Source organism: Loxodonta africana, chromosome 4 (assembly GCF_030014295.1).
Source record: "Loxodonta africana isolate mLoxAfr1 chromosome 4, mLoxAfr1.hap2, whole genome shotgun sequence".
NCBI classification, from domain to species: Eukaryota; Metazoa; Chordata; class Mammalia; order Proboscidea; family Elephantidae; genus Loxodonta; species Loxodonta africana.
In genome coordinates this window covers 128,017,994-128,043,829 of record NC_087345.1, presented here as the reverse complement: position 1 = coordinate 128,043,829, position 25,836 = coordinate 128,017,994, and the positions used below count along the sequence as shown (strand labels likewise).

General features: G+C 39.6%; 1 protein-coding gene across 2 annotated transcripts in view; it reads right to left on the bottom strand.

The window, feature by feature from the left end:
* STYK1 (serine/threonine/tyrosine kinase 1) overlaps nt 1–25,836 on the bottom strand; it is an 80,695-nt gene that overhangs the window by 5,795 nt on the left and 49,064 nt on the right. The window contains exons 2-9 of one of the 2 annotated variants that reach the window (XM_064284565.1): nt 12,713–12,861; nt 12,206–12,340; nt 10,958–11,221; nt 9,774–9,955; nt 7,974–8,057; nt 5,603–5,811; nt 3,336–3,376; nt 2,333–2,429 (exon numbers count right to left, since the gene is read on the bottom strand). In XM_064284565.1, the coding sequence (XP_064140635.1) occupies nt 2,333–2,429; nt 3,336–3,376; nt 5,603–5,811; nt 7,974–8,057; nt 9,774–9,955; nt 10,958–11,221; nt 12,206–12,340; nt 12,713–12,758 (1,058 nt within the window). In that variant the 5' untranslated portion in view covers nt 12,759–12,861. Of the gene's footprint in view, nt 1–2,332; nt 2,430–3,335; nt 3,377–5,602; nt 5,812–7,973; nt 8,058–9,773; nt 9,956–10,957; nt 11,222–12,205; nt 12,341–12,712; nt 13,353–25,836 lie in introns of those variants that run through there. The other variant, XM_003405327.3, reaches the window with a different exon arrangement.

Here is a 25,836-nt window from a genome sequence, read left to right as displayed (position 1 = left end):
GGGTGCCAGCTCCGGGGGAAGGCTTTCTCTCTGTGTTGGTTCTGGGGAAGGTTCTTTGTCATCAATCTTCTCCTGGTCTAGGAGCTTCTCAGTGCAGATACCCTGGATCCAAAGGACGTGCTCTGTTCCTGGCTCTTCTTTCATGGTAGTATGAAGTCCCTCCCCCTCTGATCGATTCTTTCTTTTATATCTCAAGAGATACTGACTCAAGATACAATGTAATGCTGTAGATTGAGTCCTGCTTCATTAACCTAACCACCAATAACCCTGCCTCATTAACATCATAAAACCTGTTGCTATTGAGTCAATTCCAACTCATAGTGACCCTATAAGACAGAGTAGAACCACCTCACAGGGTTTCCAAGGAGCAACTGATGGATTTGAACTGGAGACCTTTGGTTCAGCAGCCGTAGCTCTTAACCATTGCACCGCCAGGGATCCCATTAACATCAGAGAGGTTAGGGTTTACAACACATAGGATAATTACATCAGATCACAAAATGATGGACAAGCATGCAATACTGGGAATCATGGCTTACCCAAGCTGACATACATTTTGGGGGACCCAATTCAATCCATGACACAAATCTTGGTCTAATTCCTTTCCCACATTCATAAATGCTGTTCCAATGAGACTTTGTAAATGATGCTACTTTAATAATACTGCCAACATTTACCAAGAAATTATTATAGGTAAGATACAGTACTGGGACTTAAAATGCATTATTCCATTTTAGTCTCATAATACTTTGTGCTAGGATTATTATCATCCCCACTTGAAGATAAACAATGTACAGAAAAGATAAATAATTTGTCCAAGACCAAACAGAGAGCAACTAGTAGGGCCAGGACTGAATTCATGTCTTTTTGACTCTAGAACGGGAAATTGAGCTTTCAACCAGTCTGCTATATTACTTCACATTTTATGTTCATTTTTATATTGTTTCAGGTATGTCTTCATTGAACTGTTATGTGGTTCAACATCAGGTGCCTTATCAGTTATGTGGCTCTCTCCAGTATCAAGGACAGCCTTTTACACATGGTAAATCTGAAATAAGAACCCTAGTGGTGCAATAGTTAAGAACTCAGCTGCTAACTGAAAGGTCAGCAGTTTGAACCCACCAGTAGCTCCACAAGAGAAAGATATGGCAATCTGCTTCTGTCAAGATGACAGCCTTGGAAACTCTATAGGACAGTTTACTCTGTCTTTTAGGGTTGCTACAAGTCGGAATCGACTCAACAGCACACAACAATAACATGCCTGAAATAAATATTCATCAGCGATTTCATTCTAATATACTCAGCTAGCATTGCCATTTACGTATTTGTGTGTATGTTTATATATATGTAGTTATGATATCTACCAGTTATCATCTGCTTAACATAGTAACTACTTATTATCGGGAAAACCAAATACTGAAAATATACCACTTCATCGCTAAACAATTTACAAAATACCAACAATTCTAATAGAAACGTTCATTAATACATTATATTCTCTCCTGCCTTCTTATACATGATTAAACTTTTCTTGAATTCTAGAACAATCTTTTTGTGCGTGTGTCTTTTACTGGCAATAGCATTCTGCCTGTAATTTTTAATTTTTCTGTTTTCTGGCTCACCCTTCTGATTCACCAAGTGTCCCTTCCTGCTGACAATATTGTACTCTCCCTCTCCTGCCTTCTAAAGTCTTCTTAGTCCCTTCTGGTTTGCTTTGAACATATTGAGGGATGGGAAAACAGATTGTCAGTAATTTTAAAAATTAAATATTAAATAAAAGCCAATACACTCTGAATGAGTAACTCTAGTGCGATGGATTTTATGACAGCTACTTTATAACTGAAGCTGCCGGAAAACCAATATTTAGATAAATAAAACACTACTGTACCTGCACGGAGTACCTATTTTAGAAGCTTCCTGAAGAGCTAAGCTTTATTAGACTTAGATTCCTAATACACTTTCAGTGGTTGTCTCAACATTGTACGTGTGTGTGTATTTTATACATACACGTATGATTTGACAGAAACCCTGGTGGCATAGCAGTTAGGAGCGACAGCTGTTAATGAAAAGGTCTGCAGATGAAATCCATCAGGAGCTCCTTGGAAACCCTATGGGGCAGTTCTACTCTGTTCTATAGGGTTGCTATGGGTCAGAATTGGCTTGACGGCAACAGGTTTTATACGATTTGAAAGCAAATGTATTTACTGCATTGCTGTGCATGAGCATGGAAAGGGCAGCCTGGGTCACCTGGGCCACTTTAAAAGGGCATGATTGATGGGGGAGTAAAAAGGACTTGCTCTGAGAGAAGAGCAGGCCTTTAAAAGTCACTTACATGGTGTGTGTGCAGCTACTGGGTCTCTTCATGATGTTCCTTCTTTGGAGGTACTGTAGGATGCTGGTAGGAGGCACTTCAGGATATGGTGGAGCCCCTGCCAGTACGGAAAGAATGAGAGTATCAAGAGAACTTTAGGGTCCTTCAGAATATGAACTATAACTTAACACTACTCTCCATCCCCCCTGGGGAATTGCCTACAAAAGATACAGACGTGGGAAATATAGATAAAATGTGGATGCTACCTGGTGATCAAACAAGGATATGGGTTAAAGAATTTCCAAAAAAGATGTCCAAAGGGGAGGGAAGAATGATAAGTCAGGGGAATTCTGAGCCTTTGGGAAAATAACAAAATAAGGCAAAGGGAGAAGGAAGGCCTGCCTTCCACACCCCAAATGTGGGAAGGCACTGGAGTTTCTCAGTCAAATGGATTATTTAGTCTGAAAACAACACTTTTATGTACCAAGCCTGAACATCCTATCAGTGCAAGATCACTCCGGGGTTTATCTTTTGGATTCAAAAGAATCCCTTCAAAGTTTGGGGGGAAAGAATGCAGAAAAGAAAAAAAGAAAAGGGAGGAGACAGAGGGTGCGAACAGGTTAGGAAGGCAATCATCACTTTTTAAGACTTATCTCAGGAATCAGGCTCGGATTTGACGTCAGCCCAGTTCAAACTTCAGAGCTTGTACTGAAAGCCCTTCCCAAAGCATACGCCAAAAAAAAACAAATAAATGTACCTGCATATTTGCATACAGGTACACACTACTTTGGAGCCTTCTTGGCACAGTGGTTAGGCACTTGACTACCAACCAAAATGTTGGCGGTTTGAACCCACCAGCTGCTCTATAGGAGAAAGCTGTGACAGTCTGCTTCTGTAAAAGATTTACAGCCTAGAAAACCCTGTGGGGCAGTTTAGTTGGCCCTATGGGGTCAAAATGAATGGGAATGATCTCTATGGCAATGGGTTTTGGTTTTGGACATACTACTTTGAGGATCATCCTTACCTAAAGTCACCATTTCATAGAGGAGGATCCCAAAGGACCAGCTGTGAAAGAAACAAAACAATTTGCTTAAAAAATAAATAAATAAATGAACTTTTGCTTTTCTTAAAGAGAGCTCATTTAACTATCAGAAACCTTCAGCAAGAACTCCATAAAGAAGCAACGGAGAGCTGAGGATGGGTGTTTGATAAAATAAGCAAAGTAATTACCCCATTAGAAAGCATGTCTGTCCAATTCCCTTAGAGTATACTCTCTCTGAGGACAGGATCTACGTCTCCTTTCTGTCATATTTCACATGAATAGATGTTAACTATTATTTGCTAAATTGTGTGTGTGCACACATAAAAACACATTCACTCAAGCGTAAAGAAATTCCCCTCTGCATCTTTTTCAGCTTTTCCATTCCACCCTACTAAATTTTTCTGAAAACTAAGTTGAATGTTTAAAAAATATTCTGTAAAAATATCCTGCTAATAACATAGTTTATAAAGAAAATATTCTACATTCTACTTCGAAGAGAAGTGTGTCTGGGGTCTTAAAAGCCTGTGAGTGGCCATCTAGGACACTCCAGTGGTCTCATTCCTTTGGGAGCAAGGAAGAATGAAGAAAAACTAAAGATACAAGGGAAAGATTAGTCCAAAGGACGAATGGACCACATCTACCATGGCCTCCACCAGACTGAGTTAAGTACAACTAGATGGTGCTTGGCTACCACCACTAACTGCTCTGACAGGGATCACAATAGAGTGTCCAGGACAGAGCTGGAGAAAAATGAGAACAAAATTCTAACTCAAAAAGAAAGACCAGACTTGCTGGCCTGACAGAGACTGGAGAAACTCTGACAGTGTGGCCCCCGGACACACTTTCAGCTCAGTAATGAAGTCACTCCTGAGGTTCACCCTTCAGCCAAAGATTGGACAGGCTCATAAAACAAAATTAGACTAAAGGAGCACACCAGCCCAGGGGTAAGGACTAGAAGGCAGAAGGGGACATGAAAGCTAGTAAGAGGGAACCCAAGGTTGAGAAGGGAGAGTGTTGACATGTCATGGGGTTGTTAACCAATGCCATAAAATAGTATGTGTACTGTTTAATGAGAAACTAGTTTGTTCTGTAGACCGTCACCTAAAATACAATAAAAAAAAAAAAAACTGCTTAAAAAAAAGGGCTGTCAAATTAACTATGGGTGAGGCAACTACAGAAAATTGGGAAAAATAACAATACAAGTCTGCAGTCAAATAGCTTCACAGTTGTTTTCAAGTTTCTCACTCTATTTAGAATCATCCCAAACTAGAATTTAAAAGTAATTCATTATGGATGCTATTTACACAAGAAATACAACCTATAACTGTTTCGCAGACCTGTACTCATAGAAAAGGCCTTGGCCTTCTTTCAAAAGATTGCTAAATGCACATCTGTGTATTCTAAGTAAAAACAAAATATTTAAGGTGTGTATATTTATTTTTCTTTTAATAATTTCTGGTTTAACTGGCCTTTGATTAAGTAGATCCACCTCCTTCAAATAAGAAGACCTCTACTGGATTAAATTTTCACATATTGGTATGACTGATATTTTCTTTTCTTTCCTATTGTTATGGATTGAATTGTGTCCTCCCTCTCTTTCCCCCTCCCCCACACACAAAAAATGTGCTGAAATCCTAACCCACATACCTGGGGATGTAATTCTGTTTGGGAACAGGATTTTCCTTGTTATGTTAATTAGGTCATACCAGTGTAAACTGGGTTCTAAACCTTATCACTTCTGAGTTGTAAGAAGCAGCATAGCCACAGACAAGCAAGCAGAAACAGAGGTAAGACAGATGCCATGTGAAGACGGCCAAAGAACCAAGGAATGCCGGGGCTACAGAAGCTGAGACAGGGATGTTCCCCAGAACCGACAAAGAGAGAGACTTCCCCTATAGCCAGTGCTCTAAATTTGGACTTCCAGCCTCTTAAATTGTGAAAAAATTAATTTCTGTTCTTTAAAGTCACTTACTTGTGGTAGTTCTGTTACAGCAGCACTAAAAACTAAGACACCTATGGAAGGCTGTTAATCTAACACAGAAGGAATGCTCGGAAAGGCACTAAAAAAAATCGTAGCCAAGTACTGAATATAAATTCTGTCACATAATAGCTGTGCTTCAGAGTATGTCTGACTTCTATGTAAAGATTTCATTTGTAAGTATAACTGGCAATAAACCCAATCATGTTTATCAACCGGAGGACACCCGGGTGATGAGGAATGAAATCCAAAGTGCAGGAACAAATCGTACATATCTCCTCCAATACCAGCAGGTCTCAGGAGAAGCCGTTCTGGGGCAAGCCACTTGAGAGGTATGGTTTGAGTAGAGGAGATGGCCCCTTGGGCATGGACTTCATAAGCCAGGCCCAGTCCACAGAGCTTGGCAGTCAGATCACACTGGATCAGAATATTCCTGGCTGCCACATCCCCATGGAATAGTCGTTTATCCTGGAGAAATTCCTGTCAAGATAAGATCAATGATAGATCAGCTGTTTGAGGTCATGGCTTGGGTCCAAAGCAAGGAAAGCCAGTTCTAGAAATCCTGAAAAAAGTTGAGGGCACTTTTACTCTGAACAAGTCTCCTTAATGGCATATCCGTTCCAAATCATTCACACAAATGAATCAGAGATTTTTGCATTGTGTTCAGGATTACCAACTGAGTTAATATTGGGTTTGGAAGTATAATCACCCACTCTGTCAAGCACTGACCCTTGTGTAATTTCACATTCCTCTCAGTTAGAGTGGACCCACCTAGACACTGGAAAAGAGAATAGGTCCCAAGTTTCTTCCAGTAGTCCAAAAAATGAAGTAATAGATAAACAGCAAAACTGAGTGTCATAATAATGAACTTACACAGAGTTTTATAGCAACTTATTTTGTCCCTAAAATAACTACATGAGGTGATTAGGAAAGTATCTTTTAGAGAAATCTGAATGATTGCACAAGATCACACAGTTATTAAGTGGTAGTGACCAGAACCAGGTATTCTAATTCACAGGAAGTACTATTCACCCACTATAATCTCTGCTAGTAATTCTCAAATCAGGCTGCAAATCAGAATCACTTGACAGCTTTTTAAAAACGTAAGATTTTTACCCCAGATTTACTAAACCAAAATATAGGAAGAGGAATCGGGTAATCTATGTATATATTTTTTAAATTACCCAAAATGATTCTTTATGCGGCCAACAAAGCATTTTTGAACCACTGCACCTGGATGACACTGATTTACTGGTGTCCTTTCCCCAGCATTAATCTTTTCAAGGCATATGGAGAAGTTGAAAACTATACATGATTAAAAAGTTACAGACCGAGGTCTATGATTACTAAACAAGTTTCTGGCTGGTTTGTTTTAAGGTAAAGGTGATAATACTTTCCAATCGTTGGTGTTGAAGGAGGAAACAGTCACTAGCAATTTTACTTCTCTGTTGATTAAACTTTAAAGAATTAAAGAATGTACTAACTCCAAGGTTGTTACAAAGTAAGAAACATAGTATGTTGTTACCTTGTAGCGGGTAGCCTAGGGCCCTGATTGATGATTATAAATGTGATCAGTGCATCACTTTAGGGCATCTCTGCAATACCGTGCAGAATACAAGGTAGGCTGTATCCTGACACCCTAATTTTAAAAAGGGAACACACCAGCTAGGCCCTCCAGACACCATACAGAATATTCATTTATGTGATCTGCTCCCTTCCTTGCCCCATGGGAACTTCAGCTAAAATGACTGTTGTTTGTTCACCTCGCTACCTCTTTATTTTTTGTTTTCCTAAGTGTTTCCTGATTCCATTTAGATTCTTGGTATATTTGACACCTCAAGATAGCAAGATCTAGCACACACCTAAAGTAGCAGCCTCACAGAGGCCTGGTTTTCTATAGAAAAAATGCTGATTTTAAAAAATAATTACCTAAATAATTATATAGAACTAGTCATCTGAGTTTCATGAATAATTCTGGTAAAGGTATTTTTCTTTTTCCTCTTAAACTCTGAGTTTTCTCTTCTTTGCTTTAATTTAAAATAAAGGAATAACCAGACTTTTGCCCCTTCTCATTCTTTCCCTTGAACTTGTTATTCTTTTTTTAAGGATATGTATTTCCTATCACATTCAGTATCGAAGCAAGTCTGCAAGTCTCCAACCAAACATGCTCTGAACTAGTTTTTCTTGTTTCTTTCATGTATAAAATCGTATACTTCCTTCTATTTCTGAAGCCTTTCATCCATTCAGTTTCTCTTCCATATCTTGGCCCAAACGCCTTCCCTATTTGCCCCCTCTACATCTATTTGTATTAACATAGTGGGAAAGTAGGGGTATCAAGTAAATGGACATATAGCTCTTGGCACTGGTTTTTGACCTTAAGACTCAGAAAACTTTTAAAACCCTTACTGTTCCTTCTAAATACCCCACATTGACTACTTTCTGCTTGGAATTATCAACCATGTACATTATCTAAATGATTTCATAAAGAAACGACTAAAAACAATTTATCAGTGCTTGAGTTTCTGCCTGCTAACTTCTATTTAGTTTTCTTTATACTATCTTCTGCATTTGAGAATACAAATATGGAAAATATGGCTTTCAAGAAAATCCCCACTATTTACTGTTTTTTTTCCCAGCTTTACCAGAGCCAAAAGGACTTGCTTCCCAATGTGATATACTTGTTTTTCTGTGAGATCGTAGAGAAGACCATCCATGGTCATCACATCCTAAAGAGACAGGAAAAAAAAAAACACACACACATATCAAAGTGACTTTAACAGAAATTTTCAAAAAACAAACGAATAAAGACAGAGATACTCTGAAACACAGATTTAAAAACAAGAATGTAAAAACAGGTGTCTAAGGTTCAGAGAGACCATGTCAGATATGGAAAGCACAATGATTCATTGGACTGGAAAAACTATAAAGAATGTGGACAAATAGCAGAATAAGGGAAGAATAGAAGAGTAGGTAAGAAAGACAAGTATATATAAGACTAACCATTTGATAAAGCAGTAATTTTTTCTTGTGTATGTGTGTGTGTTTGTGTGTCTGACAGAGAGAGAGATCAGCACATTAACTCAACATGTCTTTATTGAATGCCTATGCCAGTACCTTAGAAGCTGCAGTACGAGAGTGAGCAAAATAAACATGGCTGCTGCCTTCTGGAACTTACAGTGTGGCAGACACGTGTGAATCAGAATCAAATAATTATACATAAATATATGGTGTCATGAAGGGGCATATAAGAGTAATAAGATAGCATATGATGATGGGGGAGGAGAGCTTATTTGGTTAGGAAAAACGGAGAAAGCTTTTGATGAGTTCTGAAGGGTAAGTAGGCACTAACTATGCAAAGAAGAAAAGAGAGAGAAGTTTGGTGTAAAGGGAAGAGCTCATGAAGATGATCTGAAAGGTCATTTTCAGATTTTATCTGAAAGATAAAATGAAAGAAGCTAGTGTGTCTGGCACATGGAACAGTTACAGATGAATAACCTCTTGAAAAGGTTTAAAATGCCTAGAGACTTGCATGCTCTCCTATTTACATCACTGGAGGGAAAATATTAACAGGGCCCCTTTTTCATGCATATTCAGTAGAACAATGATCACAAGTTGAGGAGGCTTAATTAATATTAAACTGGCCAGTGAGCAATTGAGAAGCTAACTAGGAAAACAGGTAGCACTTCAGAAAGAGGAATGTACAGAGAACTAGGGAAATTATAAGGAAAAGGACTTGCATTTGAGTCTGAAAATTTCTGTACGTTTTAATTTTTATAAATATGACTTTGAAGTAGAAAAACTTACATGCTGAATCAGCCCTGGTATACTAGGGATTATGTTACAGAGAGGAAGACATACTAACAATAACTACAACAATGAAATTACAGTCATTATTAGCAACAGTTACACTGTTGTGTTACAGTAGCTACAATTTTATGAGCTCTTATTATATACTAATCACTACTATGTTTTTACATACATAATTTCTCTTATTTTTAATAACTTCTTATTTCTATTTTTACACAGATTCAGAAAACTTAAGCTCAGAGAGGTGTCCAGCCAAAGTCACCCAGTTAGTAGAGGGAGTCAAAAGTCCATGCTGCAAACCTGGGCTGCTCAATACAGTAGCCATTAGCAACAAATGGCTATTTAAACTTAGATCATTTAAAATTAAATGAAATTTAAAATCCAGCTTCTCAGCCAAGCTAGCCATATTTCATGTGGTCAATAGCCACATGTGGCTAGTGGCTACCATATTGGATAGAGCAGATATAGAACATTTCTATTATCCCAAAAGTTATATTGGACACTGCTGCTCACATTCTTTCTGTTAATGCTAATAAAGTCTCTAAATTTTATCATTTGCCAGGCTAATGGACATGTTAACAGCTAATCAGCCAAGTCAAGCATTTCCCTCCTAACACCGCTGCTCTACCGCTCACCCGGCGACAGGTCCAGAGAAAGCTGAGCAGGTCCCCCTGGGCCACATATTCCAACACCATGTAGAGCGGCAGCCTTTCCGTGCAGCAGCCTTCCAGCTGTACCAGGTTCTTGTGCTTCCCCAGGTACTGATAGAATTTGATTCGCCCTAAGAAATCCTGTATCTCCTGGAGTCTAGCTGGTTCTGTGGAGGAAAGGAGAGCCAGGGGCGGTGAGCAGTTAGAGCGCTACCAATAAATGAGAGACATGGAGCAAGAAGCAACCTAAGATGGGAATTCTCAAGGCTCCACAAGGGAATAGTGTAGACAAAAGAGTTAATAGAAAGGGCACCAGTTAGAAGAAGGTGATATCTCAAGTGTCACTGATCCTTTGTCAAAGATACCATAGAATCATACATCTTAGAACTGGATAGACTTTATCTGCCTAAGTAGAGAAGTGTTATGTTGACATTAAAATAATATCACTGTCTAGGCCTTTTAATTAGTATCCTTGTTTATCCTTATCCTTGTTTTCTTTTTTTTATGTATCCACTATTACTGATGCATATCATGAGAATCAGCAAGAATTAAATACAGTATCAGGGAAATGTATTAAACAGTGAAGAAAAATAAATAACCTCAGAATCCTAGTCCAAGTAATATCCAATATGGAGAACTCAGTTCTAAAGACAAATATCACCTATTTTATGCCAGGCACTGTTCTAGTGGAATGGATTCCTACTGATAGTGACCAAATAGGACATCGAGTAGGTCCTACTCATAGTGACCCTATAGGACAGAGTAGAACTGCCCCACAGGGTTTCCAAGGAGTATCTAAGGAATATGAACTGCCAACCTTTCGGTTAGCAGCCAAAGTCTTAAGTACACTTCTAGGCATTAAGACTAGGCAAAGTCCATATTTTCACAAAGATTACTTTCTAGTAGTAGGGGAGAGGAAGCAGACAATAATACATCAGATGATGAATATTATGGAGAAAAATAATATGCAAGGATGAGCTAAGGGAAGAGAGCCCAAGAAGGACATTTCTGTCTCAAGTTTCTCTATTCCCTTCTTCTGTATGTAATTGTGATTATAACTATCTGTTGATTAACATCTTAATATTTACAAAGCCTGTTAGCATTAACCGATAGAGGCTCAGAGTTGAAAAGTAAAAAGGGGAAGGGAAGTCTAGCTCTTGTCATTTTACCTCTTAGAGCCTTGATTACAACACTCTTGGATTTCGCAGGGTCCCCAGTGTGCATCTTGGCTCGATAGATGGCTCCATAACTACCATTGTGGATCTGCTCCAGAACTTCAGAGAGATGCTCCCGGGGCACCTGCAACTTAGCCAAGGCAGGTGTGGTGGCTCGTAGAAGGCTTTCCACTGAGGTCTCAAGTTGCCCAAACACATTTCCTCCAAATCCTGCTGCTTCACAGCTGGGGTCCCTAGTTGAAGGCATGGGGCTAATGCCTAGAACAAAGAGATGATACCAACCAGTTTCTCTCTGTCCTTAGAACTTTAGGAAAGCAGAGTCTGGAACAACCTGGCAAGGACGTTCCTTCAGCAATTTCCTCTCTGGCCAATATGGGAATATCTTTCCATGTCTCTCTATGTACCAGCATCAATACCAACCTTGTAAAAACTCCATTACTTCAGGGCAACACAAGATGGACCCCTGGAAATTGGTAATGACATTATCTTTCTGTTTTCTTCAGGATTACCATTTCATATTCCCCATGAGTATAGTATGGAGACATTTAAGAAAGTTCCTGAATAGATACACAAACCATAGATACCTAAAGATGGTATAACTGCCAGTAAGTACTATCATTTAAGTCAGCCAAATGGCTTCCAAAGGTGGAGGAGAGTCATGAATAGCTAGTCAAGTCTAAACTATGGTTGTTCTTGCTTCTTTACGTTGTCCCAAAAGCCAAACTCTTCTATATTTCCCGGGCCATGGTCAACAATGTCTTTTGGTACTTTCTCCCTTTGGGGCCAGAATGGATTTTTCTTCAGTACGGAAAGAGAGGTTCATTCTTATTATTAAATCCACATTCATTCATTCACTTATTCAGCAAATATCACCTAACACATGCCAAGCACTGCTCTAGTAGGGGGAATAGGCAAAATCCAGACTCTCATGAAGATTACTTTCTAGTAGTAGGAGAGAGGAAGCAGATCATAATATATTAGGCAACGAGTGTTAAGGAGGAAAATAAAACAGGATCAGGGGAATAAATAGTGTCAATGATACTATTTTATATTTGAAGGTCATGGTAGGCCACTTTGATAAGCTGACATTCATCCTGGTATCCGGAAGAGCATTGTGCACAAAGGGAACAAGAAGTACAAAGGCACTGAGAAAGGAGTGATATACTTGGTATATTTGAGGAAGAACAAGGAAACCATTGCAGGAAACTGTGCTCCTGTCCAGCCCCAACCTTGGAGCTTTACCGTGGAGTCCAGAAGTCTGTTGTTGGGATCTTTGTTCTCTGATAAAAAGCCACAGGATGACCCCGAGAAGGATGAGGAAGGCCCCAACCAGTAGGGTGGGGACGATGATAACCTCATACTGCTTCTGCTGGACAACTAGGTAAACAAGAAGAGAAGAGCATGAAGAAGCCTGACCTGATGTTCACATAACTGACCCTACTCCTCTTCCCCTCTACTTCCATTCAATGGAACCATTATTCGGAGCAACTTTATATTGTCCCTGTTTCTTAGCCCATTATGTGTGCCCTCTGTAATTTGCCCTACTGAGATAGAAGATGTAGCATCTGAAACTCAGATGGTCACTTGCTCCCCTCTTCAAAGACAATGGCCTCTAGATCCCATTCCTCTATTACTACTAAATTTCTACAAGAAAATCAAATAATCCTCCTTCTAGAATCTATCAAGACAGTAGTCTAGTCTCTATAATCTTAAGATCATAGGATAGACATTTGTAGTATCTGTACTTACCACACAGCTTGTCACTGAGACTGCATTCCAGTAGCCTCCGTGCCATCCTTCTCTCATCTCCCGTTGCCACAGGGCCGCCTACTGCTGTGCTAGACCCGCAGAGAATACACAGGGCACAGCTGTGAGTAATTCCCAAGGGTTGAGTGATTCTGGAAAAATTAAAGTGGAACACACGGCATTTTTTGAATACCTCTAGTCTTGTCATTAAGTACATGGCTACCTGGAACTCTGAACCATTCATTCATCTCTGTCCACCTACCTGATATTTAGGCTGGGAGAATTTTTTTTCCTGGCATTTATTCTTATTATACAAAAAGTAGAGACCTTACGTGGTCTTATCTTTTCATTCTATTGTTAGAAAAGTTATTGTAAAGCCAGTATCTACTCCACCCCATGCACAGAGGACACCTGCTCCCACACTAAAGTACATATTTTTCAACTGCCTGAGCAATCGAAGTCGTGTGTGAACGGTAAGATTGTTACATGTCCTATCTCATGCCATTCTTGACTGTTATTTTTTACTGAGAAGTAGCTCATTCCAGCATCAAAAATAAGATAATGTTAAGTATGATAAAGTTGTATTTTTGAGGTATAAAATTAACCTGGCATGATTAACTCCTTACCATTACTTACCCTATAACTTCACACCATTTCTTCACAGATTAGGCATGCAGAAATATGCAATGGGCTTTATTGAAACCTACAGGTGTTTTTTGAATGACATTGTTAGCAACCATTAATCTGCTCAGCACCTTTGTAATTTTTATTTAACTCTAAATAAAGTTGTCTTTTTTGTTCACTGCTTTTTTCAATGCATTTCTTAATATGCATTACAATGGTCCCACAGTTTATATGCGCAAGCTCTACCTTCACTAATTTAGCATGTTTACTTTTTGTTAGCTGTGCACGACTTATTTGCTAAACAAAACATTTTAATTTTATTTGTCTAAAAAGTTAATTCAGACAATGAATAAATAGTTGGGAGATTTCAAGACAGATGAGTTATGCATTTGCTTTCTTGCTGTGAAGCATCTCCCCTCTGCACCCTCACAACCAGTGAACAGGCAGCATTTAACAATACAAACTAATTCTGTAGTTCTTAGAATTTGAGGACCTTCCCCTGCGAACCAGATAAAGACACGGACATGTTCTTACTGGAATACAGATTAAAGGGAGTGTTAGTACCAAACTATCCTCTCTTTGTCTCTTCTAAGTAAAGAGGAAACATATGGCTCCAAAGTAAAAACATAAAATGGTGTAATGTAAAAGCCATTTATCCCCCCATGTCCTTCTCTATCTATGTAGCTCCCAATTTTCCTCCATTGGACTATAATTACTAGTTTCTTATGTATCTGGCCAGGGATTCTTTATGTATACAACATTTAAGTCTATATACATAATTGGCAAAATATGTGAAATCTCACCTATAGAAACTTGGTTCTTTCTTTCTAAAGAAAACTGGTGGTTATTTCTCTTCCATATATGTGCAAACTCAACATTTTACCCTTGCTTGACAAAACTCTCCCCTGGTCCTATGATCAGCAAAGTTTACTTCTTTAATTCTGATTGATCTGAAACAAAATATGGTAATTTTCTCGAACAGATATATGCACACCCATGTTCACTGCAGCACTGTTGACAATAGCAATAAGATAGAAACAATCTAGGTGCCCACCAACGAATGAATAGATAAACAAATTACGGTGTATTCACACAATGGAATACTACTCAATGATAAAGAACAATGACGAATCCAGGAAACATCTCATAAGATGGATAAATCTGGAAGGCATTATGCTGAGTGAAATTAGTCAGTCGCAAAAGGATAAATATTATATGAGACCACTATTATAAGAACTCAAGAAAAGGTTTAAATGCAGAAGAAAACATTCTTTGATGGTTGCAAGAGTGGGGAGGGAGGGAGATGGGTATTCACTAACTAGATGGTGGTAGACAAGAATTATTTTAGGTGAAGGGAAGGACAACACATAATATAGGGGAAGTCAGCACAACTGGACTAAACCAAAAGCTAAGACGCTTCCTGAATACAACCAAACACTTTGAGGGGCAGAGTAACAGGGGCAGGGGTTTGGGGACCATGGTTTCAGGAGACATCTAGGTCAACTGGCGTAACAAAGTTTATTAAGAAAATGTTCTGCATCCACTTTGGTGAATGCAAGCAGCCATCTAAGATGCATCAATTGGTCCCAACCCACTTGGAACATAGTAAAATGAAGAACACCAAAGACACAAGGAAAATATGAGCCCAAGAAACAGAAAGGGCCACATAAACCAGAGACTCCATCAGCCTGAGACCAGAAGAAATAGACGGTGCTACCACCAATGACCGCCCTGACAGGAAACACAACAGAGAGTCCCTGATGGAGCAGGAGAAAAGTGGGGTGCAGAACTCGAATTCTAGTAATAAGAGCAGACTTAATGGTCTGACTGAGACTGGAGGGACCCCAGAAGACATGGTCCCCATACTCTCTGTTAGCCCAAAACTAAAACCAAATGATCCTGGTGAGGAGTGTGCTTCTTAGCTCAGGTAGATACGTGAGACTAAGTGGGCAGCTCCTGTCCGGAGGCAAGATAAGAAGGCAGAGGGGGACAGAAGTTGGTTGAATGGACACAGGAAATACAGGGTGGAGAGGAGGAGTGTGCTGTCACATTATAGGGAGAGCAACTAGGGTCACATAACAATGTGTGTATAAATTTTTGTGTGAGAAACTGACTTGAATTGTAAACTCTCATTTAAAGCACTATATATATATATATATATATATATATATATGGTGATTTTCTGCTCTCTAGGTAATCCTAAATATGTGAATAGGTTTCACAGTGATGTGATATAAAGGTAAAATAAAATATCAATATTTTACCTTCCATGATATTATACTGCACTGTACAATTAATTATTGATACTGTTGTTGTTAGGTGCTGTTGAGTCACTTCAGACCCATAGGGACCCTATGTACAACAGAGCAAAACACTGCCTGGTCCTGCACCAACCTCTCAATCATTGTTATGCTTGAACCCACTGTTGCAGCCACTGTGTCAATCCATCTTGTTTTTCAAGGACCCTCTACTTTACCAGGCATGATATCCTTCTCCAGGGACTGGTCCCTCCTGATAACATATGCAAAGTATGTGAGATGTAGTCTCGCCATCCTTGCTTCTAAGGAGCATTCTGACTGTACCTCTTCCAAGACAGATTTGTTTGTTCTTCTGGAAGTCCATGGTATATTCAATATTCTTCTCCAACGCCATAATTCAAAGGTATCAGTTCTTCTTTGGTCCTCCTTATTCATTGTCCAGTTCTCACATGTGTATGAGGCAATTGAAAATACCATGGCTTCAGTCAGGTACACCTTAGTCCTCAAAGTGACATCTTTTCTTTTTAACAGTTTAAAGAGGTCTTTTGCAGCACATTTGCCCAATGCAATGTGTCATTTGATTTTTTGACTGCTGCTTCCATGGGTGCTGACTGTGGATCCAAGAAAATGAAATCCTTGACAACTTCAATCTTTTCTTCATTTATCTTGATGTTGCTTATTGGTCCAGTTGTGAGGATTTTTGTCTTCTTGATGTTGAGGTGTAATTCACACCAAAGGCTGTGGTCTTTGATCTTCATCAGTAAGTGCTTCAAGTCCTCTTCACTCTCAGCAAGCAAGGTTGTGTCATCTGCATAATGCAGGTTGTTAATGAGTCGTCTTTCATTCCTGATCCTGTATTCTTCTTCATATAGTCCAGCTTCTCTGATTATTTGCTCAGCATCAGATTCAACAAATATGGTGAAAGATACAACCCTGATGCACACTTTTTCTGACTTTAAACCATGAAGTACCCCCTCGTCTTGTTCAAATAACTGCCTGTTGATCTATGTACAGGTTCCTCATGAGCACAATTAAGTGTTCCAGAATTCTCATTCTTCACAATGTTATCCATAATTCGTTTTGAGCTTCCAGACTAAGACAGAATAGGAAGAAGGACCTGACAACCTACTTCTGAAAAAATTAGCCAGTGAAAACATTATGAATAGCTGCAGAACATTGTCTGATATAGTGCTGGAAGATGAGCCTCTCAGGTTGGAAGGCACTTAAAAGATGATTGGCGAAGAGCTGCCTCTTCAAAGTCGAGTCAGCCTTAATGATGTGGATGGAGTCGAGCTTTTGGGACCTTCATTTGAGGATGTGGCATGACTCAAAATGAGAAGAAACAGATGCAAACATCCATTAATAATTATAACCTAGAATGTACGAAGTATGAATCTAAGAAAATTGGAAATCAAGAAAAAGGAAATGGAATGCATAAACATCAATATCCTAAGCATTAGTGAGCTGAAATGGACCGGTATTGGCCATTTTGAATTAGACAATCACATGGTCTACTATGCCTAGAATGATAATTTGAAGAGGAATGGCATTGCATTCATTGTCAAAAAAAAAAAAAAATTCAAGATCTATCCTGAGGAACAACACTGTCAGTTATAGGATAATACCCATATGCCAACAAGGAAGACCGGTTAATAGGACTATTATTCAAATTTACACACTGACCACTAAGGCCAAAGATGAAGAAATTGAAGATTTTCACCAACTTCTGCAGTCTGAAATTAATCAAACATGCCATCAGAATGCATTGATAAATACTGGTGATTGGAATGTGAAAGTTGGAAACAAAGAAGAAGGATCAGTAGTTGGAAAATATGGTCTTGGCAACAGAAATGATGCCAGAGATCACATGATAGAGTTTTGCAAGACCAGCGACGTCTTCATTGCAAATAACCTTTTCCCAACATAAACAGTGACTATACACATAGACCGCACCAGATGGAGTACACAGGAATCATAGTGGTAATCAATAATTATTGATACTAAAAGTCGCAATGTTACGTACTGTGGCAGAGTCTCTCCATGCCTGAAACAGGTAAAGAAAGCCTGCAGCTCCAGCGTCACCCCTTTTTAGGGTCTCCCTGGAGCTTCATGACCTTGTTCATGGGTATGATAGTTAAAGAAATAATTCCCTTACAATTCAAAAGAGAGACCAGTGTGTTGTTGATGGACAGAAGCCGAAGTAAACAGAAGAAGCTGCCTGGACCAGGAAGGTGGTGGAGAAGAGAGGGAAATTCTTATCTGTAGATTTGTACACAGCAAAGGATTAAGTCAATGAAGAGTTAGACTGCAAAGTCCATCTCCTCTATGTTTGTAAGCCAAGAAGGCGAGGAGAAAGGTAACTGAGAAATTTTCCACAATTCTATGTAGGAACAGAGAGAAACATTACAGGGATGGAAGGAAAGATACTAAAAATTAGGCAAGAAACGAGGGGCTATGCGAGGGAGAAGCAAAGGAGGTCTTGAAAACAAAACATCAGCTCAGCAAAATTCAGAAGCTATTTGAAAATTTCTCTCCACCATTTTCATTCTTCTTTCCTCTTGCTTCCTTTCAGTGCATTATCAGATATAATTATTTTCATTTAGGGAGCAACCAGTTTAGCAAGTTTCACTCTCTGGGGAGTAGGTTCTATGAGCATAATCTCTCTCACCATAGTACAAGCGAAGGTAAGGGTCAGTGAGTAGCCAGCTCAGACTTGTGAGCTCCGCCCAGAAACCAAACCACACACCCACTAAAACATACTGACCAAACCATACCCATTGCCGTTGAGTTGACTCCAACTCATATCAATTCTATAGAACACAGTAGAACTGCTACAGGGTTTCCAAGGCTGTACCTCTTTACAGAAGCAGACTGCCACATCTTCCTCCCCAGAAGCGGCTGGTGACTTCAAACTGCGAACTTTTCAGTTAGCAGCTTAGCACCTTAACCGCTGCACCACCAGCGTTTCTAAAACATACTGAAGGAAGTAATTTAAAGTCCCTGTGTACATGTATCCTCACTTAGGACTGTTCATGGTGGGCCACACTCAGCTATAGGTATATAGCCAAACACACCTACAACCAATGACTCAAACCCACTCCTATACCCTTGCACCTGGATATCAGACTTAGTTGCTTACAGAGAACCCACCCTTGGATTCAATATGACCCTCTACTGCATTTTCTGAGCCAGGTTCTCACCATCTGTTTTATTTGTGCATAGGTAGTTTGAAGTTTGAAGAAGCTAAGCTTCTGAACACCTAGCAGCCCTATGAAATTGGATGTTGGAGCAAGGAGACAAAGGTATAGAGTGATGACAACTACTCAATCAAATTGCTTTCCAGGTGTCTGTACAATAAACTTTTCCCCATAATTACAATGTTTCTAGAGGTGTATGGAACACCCCAAATGAGTCTAGGATTTTTAAGGTATGTACACTAGACATACCCACTTATCCATGAAAGCCCACATGGAAAACCACAGAACCCACCCAAGCTCTTATATCAGAAGATTCTCATATGCATCTATAACAACACTTCTGTCTACATCACTTTCCTCCTGCAATTAATATACAATTCCCACATGATTTTGTCTGCCCACTCTGTGTCAAGCTGAGAAAAGTCATGCATTAATGCCAAACCCTTCTAGGATTACTCTTCTAGTGAGTACATTCTAACTCATCTGACCATTATAAGAATATTCTTGGCCAACATTTCTGTACAACATGGCCAATTCTCCTTCCCCTTCAATTACATCTAGACATTCTTCCCAATGCTTTAATTAATATATAGGTATATACATTATATATATTTAAGAAAAGATGAAATAGGTAACTGTACATGTATTATAGATACTATGATTTTTATACTTAATACGCATGGACACACACGTATGTGTGTGTGTATATATATATATTCTTCTATTTCTTCTTATCGTAACCAGGCTGTAAAATCTTTAAGTATAAAAATCATTATCCCACAGTTATATTTTTAATGCCAGGCAGTATAACTAAATTTATAGCATTAGAATCAAGGGTCTAGTGAAGATGTGAAATTGTTTATTCTGATAACGACATTTGAGGGTTGCCAAATATGTTTGTATATGGCTTGACTACAGTTTACACATACCTATAACTACAGTGCAAATCTCTTCAGGCAGTGCTCTAATTAAAACAATATTATTGTCTCACTTGCAGTTAGCATTCTTTAACTGTTCTCTTCTCAGTTGCTTCTGACTTTCAGCACATTGAAACCTTTATTTTTCCTCTTGAAATGACAATCTAGAGGGAGAACTAGCACAATGAAGAAGGTGATACAAATAGGAAGAGAATGGCAGTGAATGGGGAGGGAAGTCCATCACAAATCTTTGCAAGGCTATAGTGTGGAGACCATAGAATTTAATCATTAGGACTAGAATTGAATTAAATATTTACATCAATAGTCCAAACTTTAGGCACATTCTCACAATACAAGCATAATGTCACCCTGGATCTCTGTATCTATCCTGTTAACACACAAAGACACTTCTATTTGCAACAATGACACAAACCCTTATCAGCAATATTTCTGTTCAGTTAACACAACATATTCACCCGGACACAATCAACAATTTATCCATGAGTGCCCAGAAGAAACTCTTTGTACCAAAATGCATCTACAAGTGTTGTTGTTAGGTGCCCTCGAGTTGGTTCCAACTCATAGCGACCCTATGTACAACAGAACAAAACACCTCCCAGTCCTGCTCCATCTTCACAATCATTGCTATATTTGAGCCTATTGTTGCAGCCACTGCGTCAGTCCATCTCATTGAGGGTATTCCTTTTTTTTTTTTTTTTGCTGACCCTCTACTTTACCAAGCATGATGTCCTTCTCCAGGGACTAGTTCCTCTTGATAAGACGTGCAAAGTACGTGAGATGAAGTCTTGCCATCCTTGTTTCTAAGGAGCATTCTGGCTATACTTTCAAGATAGATTTGTTCATCATTTTGGCAGTTCATACTATATTCATGATTCTTTGCCAACACCATAATTCAAAAGACATCAACTCTTCTTCAGTCTTCCTATTCATTGTCCAGCATATGAGGAGATTGAAAATACCATGACTTGGGTCAGGTGCACCTTAGTCCTTCAAGTGACATCTTTGCTGTTAATACTTTAAGGAAGTCTTTTGCAGCAGATTTGCCCAATGAGTTTGATTTCTTGACTGCTGCTTCCATGGGCGTTGATTGTGGAGCCAAGTAAAATCAATTCCTTGACAACTTCAATCTTTTCTCCGTTTATCATGATGTTGCTCATTGGTCCAGTTATGAGGATTTTTGTCTTAAAATTCAGTTTCATTCTCCTGCCTATGTATTATGAGAAATTTATTGATCGACCTTGGGATAACATCTGGCCCCTTTCCAATAAGACTGATTAAATCTGTTATAACAGCCTCACCCTTGGCATTCCCACTTGCTTTTCAACACATGCTGTTTCCGCCAGCCATGTTTTTTTTAAGTAGATAATTGACTCACCCTCCTAGATGGATGCCACACTGGGTTTAAGAGTTATTAATAGCTGGGATGCAGTGCAGGGGACCCAAAGACTGGAAGTGAGGAGAGTGTAGTGAAGTAGCAGCCCCTAGACCGAGACAGTCTGCCTTCTCTCTTAGTCACTCAGCCTTCTCTTCTCTTCCCCCTTACTACTTACCCTTGAGTTAGTTGCCTACCAAAAACTTGCAAAATGGAGTGAAGATGCAAAGTTTGAAGACATGCAGAGAAGAGCTTCTCAGATCTAGAAAATCCCATAATTACTTAACTCCAATATTCTGAAAGCAAGCTGCTCTGCCTGTTTTCAGATTTAATAAACATATATTGAACAACTACTGTGTGCCAGGTATTGTGTTAGGCACTTTCACACAAAGAAGGAAACTGAGATTCAGAAAGATTAAGTTAAGATTTAGGTTAAAGGTTTAAATAAAAAAAAAAAGGCGAGTCAACGGCAGGGCACAGTTTCATACCCTGGTCTTCTAACTACAAATCCAATGTTTTTAAACTATTTTTTATTCAAATGAACAAGACCAACAATCTTGAAAAAGATTACATCAGAATCCAAAAGAATCATGGAAACCACTTTACTGAACCAAATTCCACCAACAAATAATTTACACCTTAGTTTGGAAAGAACAGGTAAGTAGAATCTGCCTGTTAGTTCTCTAAAATCTTATGGAGATACAAGGAATGCCTGCAGGGCTGCCTTTAAAGTGCATTCTGAAAATAAAGGTGGAATCAGGACTTTTTTCCAGTACTCACCAGATCATGCAATTGCTTGCTTTGCTTGTTCATTTTCCTGGATCTGACCCCAATCCTATTTCTATCTTCTGCTTCTTGAGGGAAAAGGTCCAGTTTCCAGCAGTAGCAACCTTTCACTATAAGCATGAGGGTCAGGAAAGGAGCCAGAAACCCCTGGGAACACAGCATTGGCCCAGGAATCAGGATCCCCATGTCTGATCCTCAGCACCCTGGACTTCACCTTTTTACCACAACAAACTTGAAAGGACAAAGAATCACTTTAAGGACACGCTGAAAAGCTGATCTTTAAATCCAGAGAATCAGGCATGTGCAAATAACTTGCCTGGTATCCAGTGATATATCCTAGTGTCAATGAGGTGGATAGGCAGGGAGGTCACCTCCAGGGAAGCCTTGTCCTCCTGCTCCTCTCAGATACAAAGGGATTGTGATTTTTCTGATCTCCACCCTCCCCCACCTCCCTAGAGACCCAGGACCTGAAATGCACTTTGAAACCCTTGAAAAAGAGGCTCCATCGTGATTCATAGGAATTCTGACCCTGATTAAACAAAGATCTGTCGACAATAAGACAGGGTTATCAACCTTTCTTGCCTCTTGTTTTACCCATTTATGAGAATTCCTGAAACACACGTTGATATACAGTAAAAATGAGGAAGCCTAATTCGTATGCCGGTATCACACAAAAAGCTTGCTTTCACAGAGAAGAAAAACAATTACAACGCAGACAGGCTGCTTAACATCTAGCTCAGGAATGCCTTGCTCACGGACTGTACAAACTGTATGGGATTTTAATATGCATATATGTACATATTTTTTTCTTTGAGGTGTTATACAAATTCAGATACTTTATTTTTATTATAGTTATCATTCTATTTTTCATAATCCCAACTCCATCATCTTCCATCTACCATATTCGAACCTCAAAAGCCCGGAAATAAAATATCTCTGAGTAAATATTCTCTTGCAGATTATTATTTCCTGGGATTATTAATCAGCAACAATTTTCCTAGTTGAAGGACTGAAGGCTATCTAGGAGAGAGAGAAGCAAAGATAACCTCCCTCCCCCACCCCAAATTAAACTCAGAATTCACTCTGATGCATCTGTCTCTCCTTTCTCCTACCTGATTAATACACCAGGAGACGCCTGCACTAGCTTCCTGGGGCTTCTTTCAAGTTCCTTGTTCCCACTGCTGGCAGTCACATTGCATTTCTGAGGATCAGTCCCCCTCTTTGATATTTATCATACTGGGCTTCTGCTTCTAAGGGGGAACTTCTGGTATGTTAAAGATCTCTTGGCAGTTCCTCCTCATAAGTGAGGAGATCTGCTTTGTTTGCTGACCACTCCTCCAGCTTATTCTAGCACATTGCCCTCTGGCAGAGAGGAGGACCTGAGCTGAGGAGGTCAAGGGGCAAACAGTCTTACCAAAGACTGTAGGGACACACACACAGTCCTAAAACCACTCAGGCAGAAAGACAGATGGGCAAGAGGTTTGGCAATCAGGAAACAAACTCAGTTGTCTTTTATCTCAGTGCTGTGTCATACAGGGTGTGTCACTGTAAAGAGTCTACACATAGAATGTCATCCCAGGTAAACAACAACAAACGCCTAGCGAGAAGCGAGGGACAGTTCTGGGAACACATAAGCACCTCCTGGTTCACAGTCAGGAGCAAACAGAAACTTCCCCTCCGTAGGGCGTGGGTCTGCATGGTTCAGAGTGAGAGGTCTAGGAGTTGGGGAAAGTAGGGTTAGCTCTGACTTGGTGCCATCTTGACAGAGTCAGAGGCTTAGAGTTCTAGTTGTGGTTTGGAGGGTAATTCATTTAGCATTCTGAGGCAGATCACCTGAACTTACCATTCCTTCTCTTCTTATTTTAAAAAAAAAAAGGAACCAGTAAACCTGTCTCTCTCCTGAGGCTGTGAAGAACTACAAAGAGCAGTGGGAAATAATTCATACCAGAAGGGGGCAGGCCAAGCAATAAATCTCCTCAGCCAGTTATTCCACCCCATCTCTTCCTTGCCAGGGCGCTCACATTCTGAAGGTTCTCTTTGACCTGCATCTGCCTACCCACATCATGTTAGTCCCAGGATCTCATTGGTTTCCATTCCTATCCTTACCCTGACTATAATTTCCTGTGGTGTAGTGGTAAGAGCTTGGAGTTGAGCTTCTATGTGAATCTCAGTTCTATCATTCATTATGACTTTGTGTAAGGCATTTTAACTTTCTGTGCCTCTGTTTTCCCATCAGTAAAATGGACACAAGGTTGTGGCGAGTTATTTAGATCTTTATTTAAATACCTAGGACAGTACCAGGCCTATTGCCGCAATCAATATTTATTAATTTCTCTCTTCCTCTCTTTCTTCTCTCTCTACCTGCCATATGGAGAGTCGCAATACTGTTTCAATCAGGTAATCATATATAACTAAAAAGTTTATTATTCATAATATTTGTAATATTTGTGGATCTTTTTTAAGTACATGAGTCCTATATATGGGGAGGGGGAAAAGGTATTTAAATTCATTACAAAGTTAAGGTGGGTCCTCATACTTCAACTAGGTGTGATTTGGCAGCCTAAGTATTACAGATGCCAGGAGACCCTCTGAATTTGACAGGGATGTTGAGGAAGGGAAATTTAAGCAAGGTGGATCACATAGCTTAATGCTGTGAAGTAAGGTTAAAAAAAAAAAAAAGAAAGAATGCTAGAGAGTGGTATACTCATTAACCAGGGAAAAGGTTCCAGAACCTATCTCATTTCTTTTTCCCCTAAATTTATCAGCTCCTTATAGCTGGTTCTGTTGATAACACCTATCTGCTGGATAATTTCCACCCAGTTCCTAACCAGTCCTAAGGGAGTTAATAAATTCAACAGTTTCACCCCAATCTTATCAGAATCCCCAATTTGGGAAGACATAGCTTGATTCATTTCCACAAGATTTTTCCACCACTCGGGCTTAGTACCCAACCCCTTCAAATCTGGAGTCCGATGCTAAACACCATGGGTGGGGCCTTGTTGTCCTCTCTTTGCCTAAATCAATCCTTTTTCATGAGAGTTGAATTTAGCTCTATACCTTGGTTACTGAACTCTTGCTATAAATGGGAAGACCTCCCAGATAAAATGCCCTGCTGGACTAATGTCTGATTACTACCCATCATCTCACCCCACTCTACTTCATCCCTGCCTATACGACCAGGACCCCTTGACTTTGTGTTTTGCTGATCACACTGAAAACTCAAATTGCTAACTGTTACTTAAATTTGACTCTATAAGTGAACTGTCCACCTCTACCTAGAGTCTGCTTCTACAATCCAGCTAATCTCAAATCATTTAATCTTTTGAGTTCAGCATCATTCCAAGTCATTCACTCAGATGTTAAACAATTAATCATACAAATTCATAAACATTTTTTGAAGGAGAAATGCAAGCGTGAAAGAGAAGGTCTAAGCTGTGGAGGGGGAGAGTCAGAGAAAGTTTTGCCAAGGAAGTGGTATTTAAACTGGGACAAAAGATGAGTAGGTGCTGACTAGACAAAGAGGCACAGAAGACGAGAGGACAAGGATCCAGGCCTTGCGTCAGGCCGAGGTTGACACAGTCTTAGAACTGGAAGAAAGACCATGTGTCCAGACAGTAACAACCCACACCAAAAGCCAAACCCATGGCCATCAAGTCAATTCTGACTCATAGTAACCACACAGGACATAGTAGAACTGCCCCATAAGGTTTCCAAGGCTGTAAATCTTTATGGAAGCAGATTGCCACATCTTTCTCCTCAGAGCAGCTGGGGAGTTTGAAAGGTGACATTTCAGTTAGCAGCTGAGTGCTTAACCACTGTGCAACTAGGGCTCCTTGTACAGTAAGAAGAAAGAAGAAAACAATAAGAGATTACACTGCAGAAGAAGGGCCAGTTGCAGATCGTAATGAGCCTTTTAGGCTATGTTAAGCTTTGCTTGTTTTATTCTAAGTGC